This window comes from Diabrotica virgifera, chromosome 1 (assembly GCF_917563875.1).
Source record: "Diabrotica virgifera virgifera chromosome 1, PGI_DIABVI_V3a".
In the NCBI taxonomy this organism is placed as follows: Eukaryota; Metazoa; Arthropoda; class Insecta; order Coleoptera; family Chrysomelidae; genus Diabrotica; species Diabrotica virgifera.
Window position 1 is genome coordinate 179,990,535 of NC_065443.1, and position 18,152 is coordinate 180,008,686.

At 32.2% G+C, this 18,152-nt stretch overlaps 2 protein-coding genes across 3 annotated transcripts in view; both read right to left on the reverse strand.

The window, feature by feature from the left end:
- Positions 1–18,152, reverse strand: part of LOC126878913 (phosphatidylinositol 4-kinase type 2-alpha) — a 598,768-nt gene that overhangs the window by 395,892 nt on the left and 184,724 nt on the right. The gene's annotated exons all lie outside the window — the stretch shown is intronic.
- LOC126878914 (uncharacterized) lies at positions 9,488–16,597 on the reverse strand. Its single transcript, XM_050641804.1, has 6 exons — positions 12,583–16,597; positions 10,614–10,685; positions 10,487–10,555; positions 10,236–10,337; positions 9,836–10,177; positions 9,488–9,785 (listed from the first exon to the last, which is right to left on the reverse strand). Exons 1-6 carry the CDS (start codon positions 12,659–12,661, stop codon positions 9,607–9,609), a joined length of 843 nt encoding a protein of 280 aa, XP_050497761.1. The 5' UTR covers positions 12,662–16,597; the 3' UTR covers positions 9,488–9,606.

Consider the following 18,152-nt stretch of genomic DNA (forward strand, 5'->3'; position numbering starts at 1 on the left):
GGAAAAGAGATTTGCGATTCTTTGTTGGTGATCTTTGTTGGTGATCGGGTATTAAAACGTAATTTTGTTAAGTCAAGTAAAGGTGATGCTATTTCTGCCAAATTTTGTCAGAAATATGTCCCATGTGTTGTCAGTAAAGTAATCTCTCCTTTAATATATGAATTAAAAGATAGTTCGTCCAACAGGAAACTTGGTCGATTTCACATAAAGGACTTACTACCAGATAATACTGTCAACGACTTAGCATCTTCGTCGTCAGAAGAAGAAGATTAACTTAACAACACTGATCAAGTTAATTCCTCTTTCTAAATTTTAAAAATACTCGATTGTTCAATGAATAGGTTAACGATTGGATTTTGATTTTAGTCACCAGATAGGGACTCTATGTTTTATCTATTATAGTAATCTTTCTAGCTTTCCATATTCTATGTATCTGAGATTTCATTAGTTTATTATTGAGATTTAGCTTAATTTGGCTTATTATTGAACTGGTATGGAACTGTTAACACCTTGTATGTGATTATGCTTATATATGTCATCACTTGTAGATTAGTGTATCTACATAATAGGTTTAGATTAGGATTATCTCGTTTTGTATTTGATTTTGTAGTTTCTACTGGTAAGTTATTTCAGTGCTTAGCATGATTCCTTGGTACATTAGCTTATTTTTGTCTAAAGAAGTCATTGTGATATTTGTTTGGGTAAATGCAATTTTAGTATACAGTGTGATTCCAAAGTTATACTTCATGTGTCCAAATTTTGATAAAGTTAATTGAGATTAAATTTATGATAAAGACTATGAAACCATTTCATTATTTATTGTAGTGAACATTTCTTAGGAAAGTGGTTTGCCTAGCTTGGCTATGCAAATACGTGGGTTCGAGACTTGTTGCTTATCGACTGTGCACCTGATAGGAAGCAGATTTCATTGCTCACAGTTGCCTAGTTCCAAGCCATACCTCAATTAGTTCAGATGCTGAATCTTTATGATAGAATGTTTAATCATCATTTTAATCATGCACTAGGCATTCTTATTCGATTTTCAGTTCACATTCATTCTGAAGAAACTTAGTCTTAACTTTTATGTTTATCTATCTTTCTTAAGTTTACTATTTTATTATTCTGATAATGATGGTAACTTCTTTGATATACTGAAATATTGTAGCTTTTGTATTCACCGGAGGATTATTTTGTTCAAGCATCATCTTTCCGAGGAACTAAATTTTTTTTGGTTCATATGTACCTTAGGGTCAGGATCAATATCCTGTTCTCTGTGAGTAACTAGGGAACATTTTCTTAATCTGCAGTTTCTTTAGAAATTGATTTACTTGTTCTCTAGTATTTCCATAATTGGTTTTATTTATAAGAGTTAATAATATGTGACTTCTTGAATTCTTTCATGAGAGATGACTTCGAAATATTGGTTAGCTTCTTCTGGCCATTCTTATCAATCTGTTGTAGCTATAGCTATAGTTAAAGAGTCCCAGAGTAAGCTAACTTCTGTTAGGTCAACTATTCGATTAGTTACCCTTAGATAGATCTCCCATTGAATCTGATACAAATCTGATGATCAGTTGAGTTAGGGTCATGGTAACAAATATGTAATCATTATTAGCACATTTAGCTCTAAGTTGTAGCATTGCTCAATTAAATCTGCCTGATTGTTCCACCTTGGATATGCTTCCCTATAAATCTGTTGTCCACTGTCGGATCAATTTAGGATAAACGTCTTGCTACAATAAATTTTCCCCTTTCTTGTTAATGACTCTTATATTTAGGTTAGGTTATCCGGTCTATTTTTTTTTTGCATGTTGAGAATTGGCTACGAAATTTTTACTGATTGTTCACTTTGGATATACTCTATTTAAATCTGTTGTCCATCGATAGAACAATTTGTACTACTCGTCCCATTCGACATTTTTTTTATTAGAATTTATCTGAATTATGAAATTTAGCAAAGGGTTATAATAAACCTTAACTATGTATGTTGGTACCATATGAGATATATCGGGCATTAATTCATCTCCATTTACATGACTCATAATTGGCGGTTAGGTATGATCGATCGAGTCAGCTGTAAGTGTGAGTAAGTTAGTCGTCGTATAGGTTATATTGAGTTTGTATTCGAATATTGTTGTTATGGTGTTCTTGTTGACTATAATTTGGGGTTTTATTTAAATCTACTAAATCAACTTGAACACAATTTGGTCTTTAGAGTATATGTCACAGAGGACTGGTACTATGAGTTTGGACGGTGTCCAACGATAGGTTAGTTTATAGTAGTGTAGTATTCGTAGGTTCTTATTATATTTTAGATATTTGTTTTATTCACGGCTGTGTTGGATCCCACAGCGTGTGATATTTCTCTGTGGATACTTGTATGGAGTATCTATATGGGTATATATATATATATATATATATATATATATATATATATATATATATATATATATATATAAAAAGTACTGAGATAACAGCTGGGAAAACCCTGGTACTGAGGAAGCAATGAAAGACTGGTGCTTCAAAGTGAGTGCCTTTTATTTTGGTCAAGCTTTCGCCTATTGTTTTTAGGCTTCTTCAGGACTTGCTACAAAGAAGAACATTCTTTACAAATATGCTTAAAGATAGAACAAGCAATTCTTACCGAAATAGGTGCACTAGTGCTCAGTGAAAATAAGAATACATCTTTTACCTTGCCTTTTTTGTGTATACATAAGTAATACAGATATTTTTGTTGTTATTATTTAGCTAATAAAACCAGATATCGAAACTGAGTCAGATCCTCTCTATTCAACCTAATCCATTGTAAGAAAATTTGGACAAGTGTCGTTAGAAGTTGATTTTTTTATTTACAAAATGACACCTATCGATCCATCGATTGTCAACGTCCTCTTCCGTTTTTTTTACGTCTGACTGACACATAGAAGATTTGTTTAGAGATTTCGAGAGAAGAGACTCGTAACATCAAACAACCATTCGACTGTCACTATTCGAACAGCTGTCTGAAATCACTTCTTCTCTTTTTCATGATGTAATTGTGGTGAGCTTCTGATTAAGAACCTCCCACCCAACCAATTGCAAAGGATGGATCAAAGGTGAAAGAATGCAATGAAAATTAGTAATAAAATAATAATAAAATTACTATAAACTCACCACAATTACATCATGAAAAAGAGAAGAAGTGATTTCAGACAGCTGTTCGAATAGTGACAGTCGAATGGTTGTTTGATGTTACGAGTCTCTTCTCTCGAAATCTCTAAACAAATCTTCTATGTGTCAGTCAGACGTAAAAAAAACGGAAGAGGACGTTGACAATCGATGGATCGATAGGTGTCATTTTGTAAATAAAAAAATCAACTTCTAACGACACTTGTCCAAATTTTCTTACAATGGATTAGGTTGAATAGAGAGGATCTGACTCAGTTTCGATATCTGGTTTTATTAGCTAAATAATAACAACAAAAATATCTGTATTACTTATGTATACACAAAAAAGGCAAGGTAAAAGATGTATTCTTATTTTCACTGAGCACTAGTGCACCTATTTCGGTAAGAATTGCTTGTTCTATCTTTAAGCATATTTGTAAAGAATGTTCTTCTTTGTAGCAAGTCCTGAAGAAGCCTAAAAACAATAGGCGAAAGCTTGACCAAAATAAAAGGCACTCACTTTGAAGCACCAGTCTTTCATTGCTTCCTCAGTTTTTTTTTTTTTTTTTTTTTTTTTATTTACTAGTAACCCAATTACTCCTTGGACGTTTTTATATATATATATATATATATATATATATATATATATATATACATATATATATATATATATATATATATTTCTTTGTAGTACCAATTGACTTCTGGACGAAAAGTATTCCCATTTGGCATCCGTGAATATTCACGGGCCACAATATACAGCGAATTCTGTTGCGGTACCAATTGGCATCAATCGCTGTTGCGGTTTCTTTGGCATCGATTGGCTTTGGACCTTTAGCATCCATTGGTTTATGACTCAAGTCGACAATAATACCTAAAGGTTTCGGTGGAATTCTACCTGAGTCAATTCATCTGTTCAGTCATTGTAATATTTTGTTGTCGAAACGGATGTTTAAAAATTTAACTTGTTAGAGTATATTACTCTTTATCTATAAATTGTAGGCAGGTAGTTATTGCTTTTTTCGAGATTGAATATTTTTCTTTTAAAATTATGACAGCTTCAAATTTGATTTAATTTGCTAAATACTTTTATTTTACATTTTTTAAGCTCAGTAATTTAAAAATGTTTTATCGTCTTTTAACAACTTCTAGTCTGATTATTCCCTGAGTAAAAGAGCTCTGTTGTAATGAATTATTTGGTATTACTAAAGAAATTCTGGTATAGTAGGATTAAATGTTAAAATTAAATGTTACAATGATTGTAACTTCATGTCTTGGGCTGTTACGTCGCATTATGGGCTATATGGGCTGTATTTTCTCGTTCTTGTTCGTATTTCTCTTCGATTTGCATTTTCGATGACACTTTCCAATATTTTAGCAAATTCAAAGTCCATGAAAAATACTTAGAAAGCAAACAAAAGTACTTATAAGAGTATACGACCATTTGATAACACTCACTGTGAAAATTTTTGCAAGTGAAGATGTTTAAGACAACAGGCACATTATTGCCGAACGCAAAGTGCACATAACTTTCTCCTTTATTTTTTGGTATCTGACTTCTTACAACTGTGTGTATTTTTCTTTCCTCTGCCCATACTTCTCGTACGTCACTGAATCTGGTTTGATGTGGTATTATATAATAATAGATGCACAATCAAAACGAACCAGATTCTTTTACATTAAAAAGAGATAAAATATTATGTCCATATACTATGAAAAGCAATAATTAAAAAAGAGTCGTATTTTAACACATATTTGTTTTTCTTTAACCGTTTGTTAATAAATAATATATCAAAATTTATTCGACATAATGTATGTTTTATTTTAAGGCTGTAACATAAAAATAAGAATTACCTGTTATGAAGGCACTACATAGGTAATTATTATCTGTACCTAACAAAAACCAATTTTATCAAAATCAACCTAGTTTGAAATATATGGAGTCTCGATTATATCTCATGGTTGTGTTTGCCCTACGTAGAAAAAAATAAAATAAAATTACTGAAATCTCTTGGGAATTGAAGTACTCAAGAATTGAAAAGATGTTGAAATTACTGTAACTTTGAAGAAGTTGAAAATCAAATGTTTAAAGGTAGACTTCTTTTAAACAAAATTCAGAATCAGTATTTTATCTCTTAACTTCATTAGAAGTGAATAATAAAGAAGTTATATACATACAAAAGGTTTTTGTAAGAAACACAGTTGCAAACATATAATTTACAAATTTTCTTGGTCTCTCTTTTTAAAATGGCGATACATAGCTTTCAACGTAAACAACGTTTTAGGAGTAGTGTCCACTTAATAGTTTCTAATGGTAATAGTGGGTTAGGGACAATTAAAACCTAGTTAATGTTTAAAATTTGCCAATGTTTTTACTTTATTTTAAGTCTTTATCAAGGCTATACATGGCACATACCTATAATGGTACATAAAATGATCCATTGTGATTTATATACAGTGAGGTCCTAAGGTAACGGATAAATTCAATATTTTTGTAACTAAAAATCTTTTGACGAAATCCTCATGTAGGTCGGTTTTTATTTTTTGTTGTGCATTTTTTTCAATAGAATCTTTTTATACAGGGCGTGTCGTGTAACAGTGGCCAATACCAACTTTCTTATTTTAGATACAACACCCTGTGTATTATTATATTTTTGAATTTCTTAGAATATTAGGTAAAATTTATATTTAATCTTCTATTCTTATCTTTAACCGTTTTTAAGTAATCGAGGTTGGAAAAGTGACATTTCGTGTATTTTTCCTCACAAAATCTAAACAGTTCGACCTAGAGTAAAATGGTTTTTACATTATTATCTTACTTTTTAATATGCTATCTAGTGGTATCAAACCCAGAGATGATAGGATTATATTCAAAATGACAAATTTTGAAATTTAGGGCCGACCACGACAATTTTCGTATTTTATTTTTATTTAATACCACTAGATAGCATATTAAAAACTAAGATAGTAATATAAAAACTAATTAAAATGGACCAAATCCAATAGTTGGCTGTATACCCTGAATCAATATAAAGACAAAAGCTTTTTGTAAATACAAAAAGCTTTTGTCTTAATATAAAAACCATTTTACTCTAGATCGAACTGTTTAGATTTTGTGAGCAATTGTCACTTTTCCAACCTCGATTATTCAAAAACAGTTAAAGATAGGAATAGAAGATTGAATATAAATTTTATCTAGAATATTCTTAGAAATCAAAAGATATAATAATATACAGGGTGTTGTATTTAAAATAAGAAAGTTGGTATTGGCCACTCTTACACGACACGCCCTGTATAAAAAGATTATATTGAAAAAATGCACAACAAAAAACAAAAATCGACCTGTACGAGGATTTCGTCAAAATATTTTTAGTTACAAAAATATTGAATTTATTCGTTACTTTAGGACTCACATGTCGTATGGAAATAATCAACATTGACCACACCGGGTTTATTTAAAAAAAAATAGCCTCGATAAAAACGTAAAATAGGTAAAGTCTATACGTTAGCAATTGTACAAAACCCACTATTACCATTAGAAACATAGACTAGTTAGAAACTTTATTTTAAAACTAGAACAGCTAAGAAAAAATGAATGTTTGTCCAACCTCAAATTCTATCTACAACATTTCATTGGATTTACAAAATCCAAGAGAAAATATTAATATGACGACGTTTTAAAACGTTAATAAAATTAGGTTTAATTCAATAAGAAAGTAATGAAGGATACATTAAAACTATAGGATTGTAATAGAATATTTTATTGAAAATCGTAATCACTTGAATGAATTATTGTGATTTATATTTATTTTGTACAAATACTTTTATTGTGTCCCATTTCCTGTTTTTAAAAACATTTGGATACTTTTCTACCAAATTTAAAACTTCCATTTTTTTTGGCGGAATTTTCTTCTTAATATGACGTGCAAAGAATTTTTGCGTAAGTTCTTTTTCCTCTTTTGTCCATGGAACTAAAATACGTTTACCTTTCTCCTTTATTCTATTTTGTGACGGGATGTTTACTTCATTTTGTTGAAGAATAGGTTGATTAGTATTTTCTTCGTCACTATCAGCTTCTTTTGCGTCTTCCAATATCTCGTTATCGACTTCAATCTCATTTAAATTTCGATTTTTATATTGGTCAATATTAGTGTTTTGAGCGAGCAATAATATTTTGGAAACTTTTGCGGTTTGGTAAATGTCTGACGGGAGACGATACCACTCATCATGAGTTTTTGAGGTATGCCCCATAAATTTTGCTAGTTGTTCTAGTTCACCCTTTTCCATTTTTAAAATTTGTATTATTGTTGCTAAGTGTTTTCTGAGGCGAGTTGACGTGAGGGTAGTGATTTTGTTTGCATCATTCAACACCTTAGAAGCATGCTTTCTGAGAACATGATATCCACTGATGCAGTTAATAGTATTCGGTATGCCAAATAGGTATTCGTTGTAAGAGGTAAAAAAATTATTCCTATATTTAATTAAAGTGTCAACTCCACTTTTGGTCAATTTGTCAAACAGAACAGGTACGCCTCTACCTCTCTTACCTCTTATTACTGTGCGTTTTAAAGAGTGAACTAAAATTTTCTCGGTTTCTGTTAGGACTTTCTCAAACTCTTTAGAAGATTGAGAATCATGATGTTTTAAATAAATATCTAAAGGTAATCTCTGCAGCTCCCCTACTCGTCTCTTATTAAAAAGTAGTAAGCTGCAATATGTACCCTCGAGCAGACATTTGTACGCTTGTGTGTTATTCACATTTTCATCCAGGTGAGTTATTGAAGATGTTATAAGCTCATCCAGATAAGTCTTCATTTTCTGAAAAAAATATGAAATGGATATTAGTATTAGTAATTTATATTCGTACATAAACTGTTATTAGTATTCTAGGTGCATTATCTACAGGGTGAGTTTTTAGTGTGAGATTGGTCGATAACTCCGTTAGAGTACAAGATATCCAAAAAAAGTTTTTAAGAAAAATTGTAGGCAATGATATGCTCCTTGCTTTGAAAATATGCCCAATTCTACAGGGTGGTTCATAACTGCGTGGTAAAGCAAAAATACATTTTTTTAAATGGGATACCCTGTATATATTCTCATATGTACATTTCTCTTATAATCCCTGTTCTTAAAATATAGGGTTCTATATTACTATACAGAGCATTTAACGAGTTATGACCATTTTAATTTCGAAATCTCTATGAACTAAAATGTCACAAATACACTAAAAAAAGATATGTAAAACGAAAGAAATATTTAGACATACTCACAATCGTTTATTTAACTATGGACGACCGGTTTCGACCACTAAAATTTACTGGTCATCATCAGGTCTCCGATATTGGAGAGTATATAACTGTATTATAGAACGATCAACTTAAGGGTAGGATCATGAGGAGTAGATATTTGGGAAATGTACTATCCCAAATATCTACTCCTCGAGATCTTACCCTAAAGTTGATCGTTCTATAATACAGTTATCACCCAATAGTTTGAACCAAGTAACACAAATGAAATTTTTACTACACGATAGTTTCCATAGCTTGTACCGGCATATAAGTATATTAGATAACCCTCAAACCATATTTAGGTTAGATTGGCATCTTACTTATTAGACCTCATAAAGCTTTTGTTGTCCTGATTTGTTGTTGATTTTTTAGCATTTTAATTAACTGTACCGGAGACCTGATGATGACCAGTAAAGTGTATTGGTCGAAACCGGTCGTCCATAGTTAAATAAACGATTGTGAGTAAGTCTAAACATTTCTTTCATTTTACGTACCTTTTGAAATGGACTCACAAGTGCAACCGATTCATAATTTGAATATACAATGAATTTATCAATTTTTAAATTAGTGTGCTAATGACAGTATTCTGACCAAAGAATTTTTCAGTAAAACATTCATAATGATATAGCAAAACAACAGGTAGGCTTTGAAAGAATGACAGTTGTTATACAGTCTACTTACAGCAATATCCTCAGCCATGGGAATCAGGGTCGATTTATTAAATCGATTGATTTGAATATTCTGTCCAGCTTCAGTCGATATTTCTAACGCCCATTGATCATCGATAAGTTTTTTCATGACGTCTAAGCTCTTAATATTAGCAGAATCGACATCCCTTTGAACCTCCATAGAATAAGCAGAACTGATTGCTTTTTTAATTAATGTACCCATCTGAAGAGCAAGTGATGGTGACTGGAAACATTTGCTCTCAGTATTATAATTCGCAATTGACCGAGTTGCGGACACAATTGTTTTAAACTTTGAGGGATGTAGGAGGAAAAATAACGTTAAATTGCTATTGTTTTCAATTTTCCTGGATTGTATTAGAAGACGTGCTAAACGCCGCATTTGTCGTTTGGCTACTTGAATCAGATGTCTGTCTTTATGACTTTTTACATATTTCCTTCCTACATCGCATATAAGTTTGTCTTTCTTTGCTACTACAGAGATGTCATCCGCAGCTAGTGAATTTAAAACACCCGCCCGAAGTCCTTAGTGGATCGGTTGATCCAAAATTAGTAGCCATTAGGTTTTGGGCTTCGGACTGATGTCGTACTTTTCCTGTTGCCTTTTTTTCATTAAAATAGCACCGTCTAATGTGGCGCCGAAGCGATTTTTTGGCATAATATCCTAAAAATAAACATTTAAAATAACAATTTATCTAAAAATTTGACAAATACCTTTACAGTGTATACATGGAAGCATGTTTGAATTAGTCGAAGATTCATCACTATTACTTAAAACATTTCTACGAAACACAGGTACGGATTTGCCAATGCAGAAGTCTCCCTCCTTTCGTATTTTATCAATGAAATATTTTCGTTTCGGATCCTTTTTGTCAAGAGATAAGTATTTTTGAACCTCAAGTTCATCACTATGAATTCTTTCAAGGTGTCTAGCAAAATTTAAAACAGGGATGTCGCAGTAAATACAATTGTGTTTTCTTCGTATCCTTCTTTTCTTCAAACATACACTGTCAATAAGTGAGGAATTAGTTTCATCCGCTGATTTTTCTATATTATCTGTAATGATAATAATAAGTATTATTATAAAATACTGAAAGCTGGTCTTTTCAATTACCGAGAGAAGATGATGCTATAAGTTCTTGATATATTGGATTAGGGGTAGAGTCATCTAAAATAGCATCATTTTCATACATCAAGTCACAATCTGTTTGTTGTTCTAAAATAATTATTAAAAATTAAGCCACCGATTAGTTCATAGACACATGTAAAATAAGGAAGATGGAGATAAGATAACTATTTTTTGTCAAGCGTGAGTACGTAATATGCTTATTAATTTGACCAAAATTTGTATTCAAAGAAACTTACTATTTGCCACACTGTCATCTGTTGTTTCAATAGAAATAGAGTGCATTTCATATGAGTCATCCAAATCATCTAAAATATATTACAGTTATAGTTAAAGTGTTTGAAATCAAAAATAAATATGTATTACCACTGAAACAGGTAGGAGTATATTCGCTACCGTTTGATGATCTTGATTGATCGAGAGGCTTAGAATGGCACTCTAAAAGAGAACATTAGTAGGTATAGAAAAATCTAAATAAAACTGACAAGGTTCAAAGTATATTGCCATTGTATAGCTTACGCAGATGGCCTAATCATAATAATATAACGCAAAATTAAGTATAAAATAAAATTATAATCAACGCTGCAAATAAAATTGTGTGAAAGATATATCGAAAACGACGGCTAATAAGGGTTTATTCTGAAACCAGTTTAAGATGGTTGCACATAGTGACAAAAATAAGTGACTATTAAAAAACAAAAATAGTAACTCAGGTTTTTAAGAATAGCAAAAATCAACAAGTTCTCCAGTGAGATATTATTAAGAAAATCGGTATCTAAACAACTAAGAGAAATAATAAAACAAAAATAGAGAATATAGAGAAGAAATTAAAAAGCTATAAAAACCAAATCTGCCGATGAAAACAAATTTTAAAAAACCAAACAAAACTTTAAATATGTGGACTGATTGATACTGATTGGAATATCAAACATTGATACGAATGAGTAGTGAAAAATTAAAGAAGAGAGAACAATTTTATAACATTATACATATAAACGAGGTGGTAAACATAGAAAAGGAAACAAAATTATGCGTTAAAAAGTCTGGCTTTAACTTGTAAAAAAAGTAAAAAAATTAATGAGAAAAACAGACAACTGAGGAAAGATATTATACATAAATAATGTTAGGAATTCATGTAAAAATATAAAATAAATTGTAAACAGTGTACAGTGGATTTGGAAGAATGGGAATTGGAAAAGAAAGGAACATTTACAAGGACTGAAATACAAAAAAAAACGGAGAATAATGGTGAAAGAACAGTCGAATAGAAAACACGCGATAATTTGTGTAAGTTAATTAGGATAGATGCAAACAAAAAACAAGAAATGCCATATTAAAAGATTAGGACTTGGAATGCGACGATAATTAAGGAACAGTCAAGTTTTTATATTTAATTTACAGCTACAGAAAAATAAAATATTTTAGCAACCCTAGAAATAGAAAATAAAACAAGGGGAAGAAAAGGATGAATAGTATTCAAAGCTGGAAAACATTAATTGTTAATCTTCCAAAGATTGATGTAACAATTAGATAATGTTTTTTGGGAATAAAACCACATTTTTTCAGGTGTCCGGATTTTTTTGACCAGCAGTGCATTATTTTCACGAGTAAGTTTTAGATCTAGAAAATTTATTGAGAGTTTTGTTTAATTTATTGGAGTTATTTTATCAAAATGTCTGTTTAGTTACTACGGTATTTTTCGTTTTAGTTATTCCTTTTAAGATTTTTTAAATACACTACCTTTTTAACCAACCTATTAACTTAATTTTAAATAGTTTCCTTGGAATTAAGTTGTTTTGTGATTTATTCCTTGAAATTGATGCAGTAGCATTAAAACCCGTAGAAACCGTTTAATAGTTTTTTTAACTTCTTTTAAGTTTTTAACTTCTATTAAGTAACTTTAGTGAAATTTTAAAGAATATTTATTTACCGTTATAAGAGTCAGTGATTTATCCTATACTATAAAAAGAATATAGCACGAAATGTAATAATTACTATGGCACTACACCGAGAATTTTTTAGGGGATTACCAAACGGGTTTTATAAGAGAAAGATTAGTGATAGATGTAATACACAATAATGACAGACGTTCCAGAAGCAAGCAAACAACTTTTTGTAATTTTTATTTAATTTAGGAGAACATAAATATGATAAGACGAGGAGATGAATAAATGTGTAAGACATTGACCACATTTTTTATGAATTGGAAATTTGTAATGTTAATAAGGATGACAGTAAAAGGTACACAGTAAAAAGTAAAAATGGAAAATACCCAAATAGATAGCTTTGCAATAAGATATGGACTAAGATCTATTATAACTAACATGTAACTTACCTGTACTTAAGGCTTCATTCACTAATTTCACTGTACGTGAACGAAACTTATATTTATGTTTAATTTTGTTCATATTCATCGTACGTAGATCACTTCCACAAATATTAACAGGCCTCGAAATATTTCAGTACTACACTTAAAACTGATTTAAAATTTTAAGAGTAAGTTACCGTATTTATACTAAATTATCGGACAAAGATGTTTCATGATGTTATGAAAAATCCACTAAAAGAGGATTTACGATTTTACAAAAATTAAGGGCCTATCTTAGGATTACCAAAATACAATATAATATAATAATACACGTTCATGTCGTAAAACCTTTTGAAATCTTATTTAAATAATCTTTCCTAAAAGCAATGTTAAGAAAAGTGAGATAAAGAGTTGGCTGTTCTGCACATTTACATATTTTCCGAAAACTAAACAATGAATTAGGAAGATAATATAACTTAACAATGAAATGGGTAAATTATTGGGAGACAAGGAGATTAAACAGTAATATTGTTGTGTATTTTCAAAAGAAATAAACGTGACAAATCACAATATCCATAGTTACCTTTTTATAAAATGACGTATTATGTTATTCAGAAAGGGATTATATTTTTACAGGTAGGTACCTTGTAAGCTGTCGTTATCACTTTATTTTTCATCTGGAATATTTACTGTTTTAAATATATTTCATTACAGAATCTAATAAATCCTTAATCTGCATCCAATTCTATTTTTATTAACTAAAAAACATCATGTCGAAATTGGTGATCACGATTTTTATCTTCTCATGAAATAAATTATACCTAAGTATTAAATAAATATCATTTTTGCTCCATTTTTGTTCATATTTTTATACAGGGTGATCCGTAAGTAATTGTACAAAAAGAAACAGTAGACTCTAAACTTCAAAATATTCCCATTTAAGCCAGTTTGCTTAAAATGTAAATATGTATTAAGAAAGATACAGGGTGTTAAAGTTGAAATTTAAAATTTTATTTTTCGCTACAACTTTCATGTTTGTAGACATTTTTACGAATTAAAATTTATGACTGAGGGCTTTTGAGTACGAGGAATTATAATTTGATGCATACTTTGATGACTGATGTAGCTGATTGAGGACGCCACATACGCCACATAGGCGGCATACATTTGCGTTTAACTTTTTTGCTCTTTAAGTTAGCACTATTTGGGTAAAAAAATATTAGAGTTACATGATTTTAACAAAAAAAGGTATAATTGTTAATAACTTCAAAACTTAACAGTTTACGAAATAATCCCATTTTACAAATCAGCTGCACAACTCTGATTTAATGCAATTACTCATAGCCACGAAGGAGAAATAGGCTAAACCATGAATACTTCTTAATTTCGGTATGAAATACCTTTAACAAAAGTTAAGAATGTACTATAAAGTATGAATAATTAATAACATGCTACAGGTTTTGACATTGCATTATTTTATGTTTCATGAATTTGGCCAAATCTTATCATACGTTAATTCAATCCATAGTAATATTAAATTTACAAGAGAAATAAAACAAAACCAGTCAATAAATTTTCTAGACTTAAAAATTATAAGAATTGAAAACAAACACGAGTTCTCTGTATTTCATAAACCTATACATACTGACACAACCATACACAGTACTTCATCCCATCCTGCACAACATAAATTAGCAGCCTACTATAGTATGTTCCACAGATTGACAGAAATCCCAATGTCAAATAATAACTTCGAAGTAGAATTGAATATCATTAAACTTATAGCAATAAATATTGGATACAACGAACACATAATAAACAAAATGTTACAGCAAAAACTACTCAAGAAAGCCCTTAAATCAATCTTCCCACCACAAGAGAAAAAGCCCAATACAATATATTGCTCGATCACGTCATATACAGGTAATATATTAACTAAAATAGCCAGACAGATCAAAAGAAAAGAATAACACCAGCATTTAAATATATTAAGAACAACAAGAGCCAAACGAAAAACATGCACTTACACACTGGGGTTTATAAACTCACCTGTGGAGACTGTCCAAAAGCTTACATCGGTCAAACCGGTAGAGCCTTCAACAAACGTATAACAGAACATAAAAGGGCTTTCAATAATAGGAAAACAGAATCCACATATGCACTTCACCTTCTAGATCATAATCATTCTTTTAACGACCAATTTCAAATTCTTCACGTCCAAAATAAAAGCCTTAAGCTATCTTTATTAGAATCTATGAAAATTAAAAGACACCAATTCTGAATGACGAACTTGAGACTAACAACTCCCCCCTTCTCAACCTGTTCAGTGAAACTATATAACCTGAACGCACAGTAGGTTAACCATCACTTAAGAAAGGCAAGTTGCCGAAACAGCTGTAGTGACAATTACTAAATAAATTTTGTGGAAGTACAGAAAACAAAAGTTTTCAGTTGTTTTATTTTAGAAATTTTACATTTCATCATAAATTGTTAAGTTTCACACTAGTTTTTCAAAATGAGAGATGACAGAATGATATACAAATAAGCAAGAAATCGTTCTTGTTGTTACTAATGAAAATGGTACCAGTATTCGACAGGTGGCAAGGAATTTTATCGTCAGTTCTTCCGTCATCCATCATGCTTGGAATCGATATGTAGAAACCGGTCGATATAAAAGACGCATTGGACAGGGTCGTAAAAGGAAATCAAACCCAAGAACTTCCTTCAGCAGCACGGGATTCAAACCATGGATTGGCCACCCCTGAGTCTCGATCTAAATCTAATTGAACATAGCTTAACTTTTTGGATCAATAGCAACAACTACTCCGATGGCTAATGCCTCTCCCGGTGTTGAATTACACTATTGATCCAAATGGTTGTAGAACAACACAACTCACCAAGTGTGAAACACTAGACAGCTGTTTCGGTCCACCCAGACTATCATTAGTGACGTTTGGGTTCACCATTGGAAAGTTGTCCGTTCTGCTTTGGGGACTGTGTCCTCTGACTATAAAATATAAGCGAAAAATTGCAATACACTCTTAACTGCTCAACATATCAAGGTGTTATAGCAGGTGTTCCGCGTGCAATGCTGCCATGTTCACATGTACAGCGTGGAAAACAAGAGTCATTTGCTGTCGGTTAAGGTTACCGAAAACCCAAGCAAAGCTTAACTTTTTGGATCAATAGCAACAACTACTCCAGTGACTTCAATAGTGAACATGGCAGCATTGCACGCGGAACACCTGCTATAACACCTTGATGTGTTGAGCAGTTAAGAGTGTATTGCATTTATTCGCTTATACTAATTGAACATCTTTGGGATATGTTAGATAGATGTGTCCCGAGGCGCCCACATCCACCTCAAATCCTTCAACAACTAAAAGAAACTCTAATCGAAGAATGGGAAAATATAGGTACCTCAACAAGATATCGACAGGCTTATACGCAGCATGCCACGTAGATTTCAAGCACTAATTCGCGCTGGTGAAAAATACACACGATATTAAGAATCAATTTTTCTTCATATCCTTACGTTAGAGATGTGGAACAACTGCTTATTCCATTTCATTTGTTGTAGTGTTTTCAAGTTGTTATGATTATCTTCAAAATGGTATGTAGAAATGGTTTTAATTTATTAAATTTATTTAAACAAAACATGATTCCTTTATTCAGGTAATAAGATTTCTATATTGTTAAAATTATTAAGACGCAAATATGTGTGAGGCAAAATTAATAACAAACTATGAACGAATAAATAAACGAAACACAAATATAGAGATATCAGCAGGAGTGGTGAGAAAAGCAAAGAATAGTAGAAGGCAGGAGAGTAATAATATCCCAGTTAAAGACAAAAAATGATCCAGAAATTGAAATTTCATAAGACACTTTAATAAAATATAGGTAGAAGAGCGAGCACTAAATCCTACATATCTGATCTACCCGAAAATGTATTACTTTGCTATAATATAAAATACTAGTTATGTTTGGATCAACAGAAACAACTACTCCGAGGGCTAATACCCCTACCGGCATTGAATTATACTATTGATCCAATGGTCGCAGCACAACACAACCCATCAAGTGTGAAACGCCAAACAGTTGTTGCGGTCCGCCAGACCTCATCAGTGACGCTTGGCTTCTCCATTGGAAAGTTGTCCGTTCTGCTTAAGGGGACAAGGTCCTCTGAATCTCAAATGTAAATGAGAATGCAATCCACTCTTAACTGATCAACATTTAATATGTCATCACAGGTGTTCCGTGTGCAATGCTGCTAGGTCACCTATGTGATCAGTTAAGAGTGGATTGCATTCTCATTTACATTTGAGATTCAGAGGACCTTGTCCCCTTAAGCAGAACGGACAACTTTCCAATGGAGAAGCCAAGCGTCACTGATGAGGTCTGGCGGACGGAAACTGCTGTTTGGCGTTTCACACTTGATGGGTTGTGTTGATCTGCGACCATTGGATCAATAGTATAATTCAATGCCAGTAGGTGTATTACCCCTCGGAGTAGTGGTTTTTGTTGATCCAAACATAATTGGTTGGGTTTCGGTGACCTAAACCGATCAGCAAAGGGCTCTTGTTGTTCCAAGTTGTACATGGGTGACCTGGCAGCATTGCACACGGAACACCGGTGATGACATATTAAATGTTGATCAGTTAAGAATGGATTGCATTCTCATTTACATTTGAGATGCAGAGGACCTTGTCCCCTTAAGCAGAACGGACAACTTTCCAATGGAGAAGCCAAGCGTCACTGATGAGGTCTGGCGGACCGCAACAACTGTTTGGCGTTTCACACTTGATGGGTTGTGTTGTGCTGCGACCATTGGATCAATAGTATAATTCAATGCCGGTAGGGGTATTAGCCCTCGGAGTAGTTGTTTCTGTTGATCTAAACATAATTAATTGGGTTTCGGCGGCCTAAACCGATCAGCAAATGGCTCTTGTTGTTCCAAGCTGTACATGGGTGACCTGGCAGCATTGCACACGGAACACCTGTGATGACATATTAAATGTTGATCAGTTAAGAGTGGATTGCATTCTCATTTACATTTGAGATTCAGAGGACCTTGTCCCCTTAAGCAGAACGGACAACTTTCCAATGGAGAAGCCAAGCGTCACTGATAAGGTCTGGCGGACCGAAACAGCTGTTTGGCGTTTCACACTTGATGGGTTGTGTTGTTCTGCGACCATTGGATCAATAGTATAATTCAATGCCGGTAGGGGTATTAGCCCACGGAGTAGTTGTTTCTGTTGATCCAATCATAATTGGTTGGGTTTCGGTGACCTAAACCGATCAGCAAATGGCTCTTGTTGTTCCAAGCTGTACATGGGTGACCTGGCAGCATTGCACACGTAACACCTGTGATGACATATTAAATGTTGATCAGTTAAGAGTGGATTGTATTCTCATTTACATATAAAATACTAGCTTTTATCCTCGATTCGATTGTGATGGCGTCTTCTGCCGAGAAGTATCCCTTGAAAATACAACTTTTTTTAATAAAATGTATCATCTGTGCTTATTTGTGTCCCTGTCAAAATTGCAAAAATAATCAATATGATCGGTTAAAAAGTTAAGCAGGGAATGCG

Bases quoted from the DNA above. Each gene is read 5' to 3' on its own strand.
- LOC126878914 (XM_050641804.1), bottom strand. From the start codon at position 12,661: ATGAATATGAACAAAATTAAACATAAATATAAGTTTCGTTCACGTACA. The intron at 10,556-10,613 runs GTAATACATATT...AATATATTTTAG, and splicing joins TACTCCTACCTGTTTCAGTG to ATGATTTGGATGACTCATAT. The intron at 10,178-10,235 runs GTAATTGAAAAG...TTATCATTACAG, and splicing joins TATAGCATCATCTTCTCTCG to ATAATATAGAAAAATCAGCG.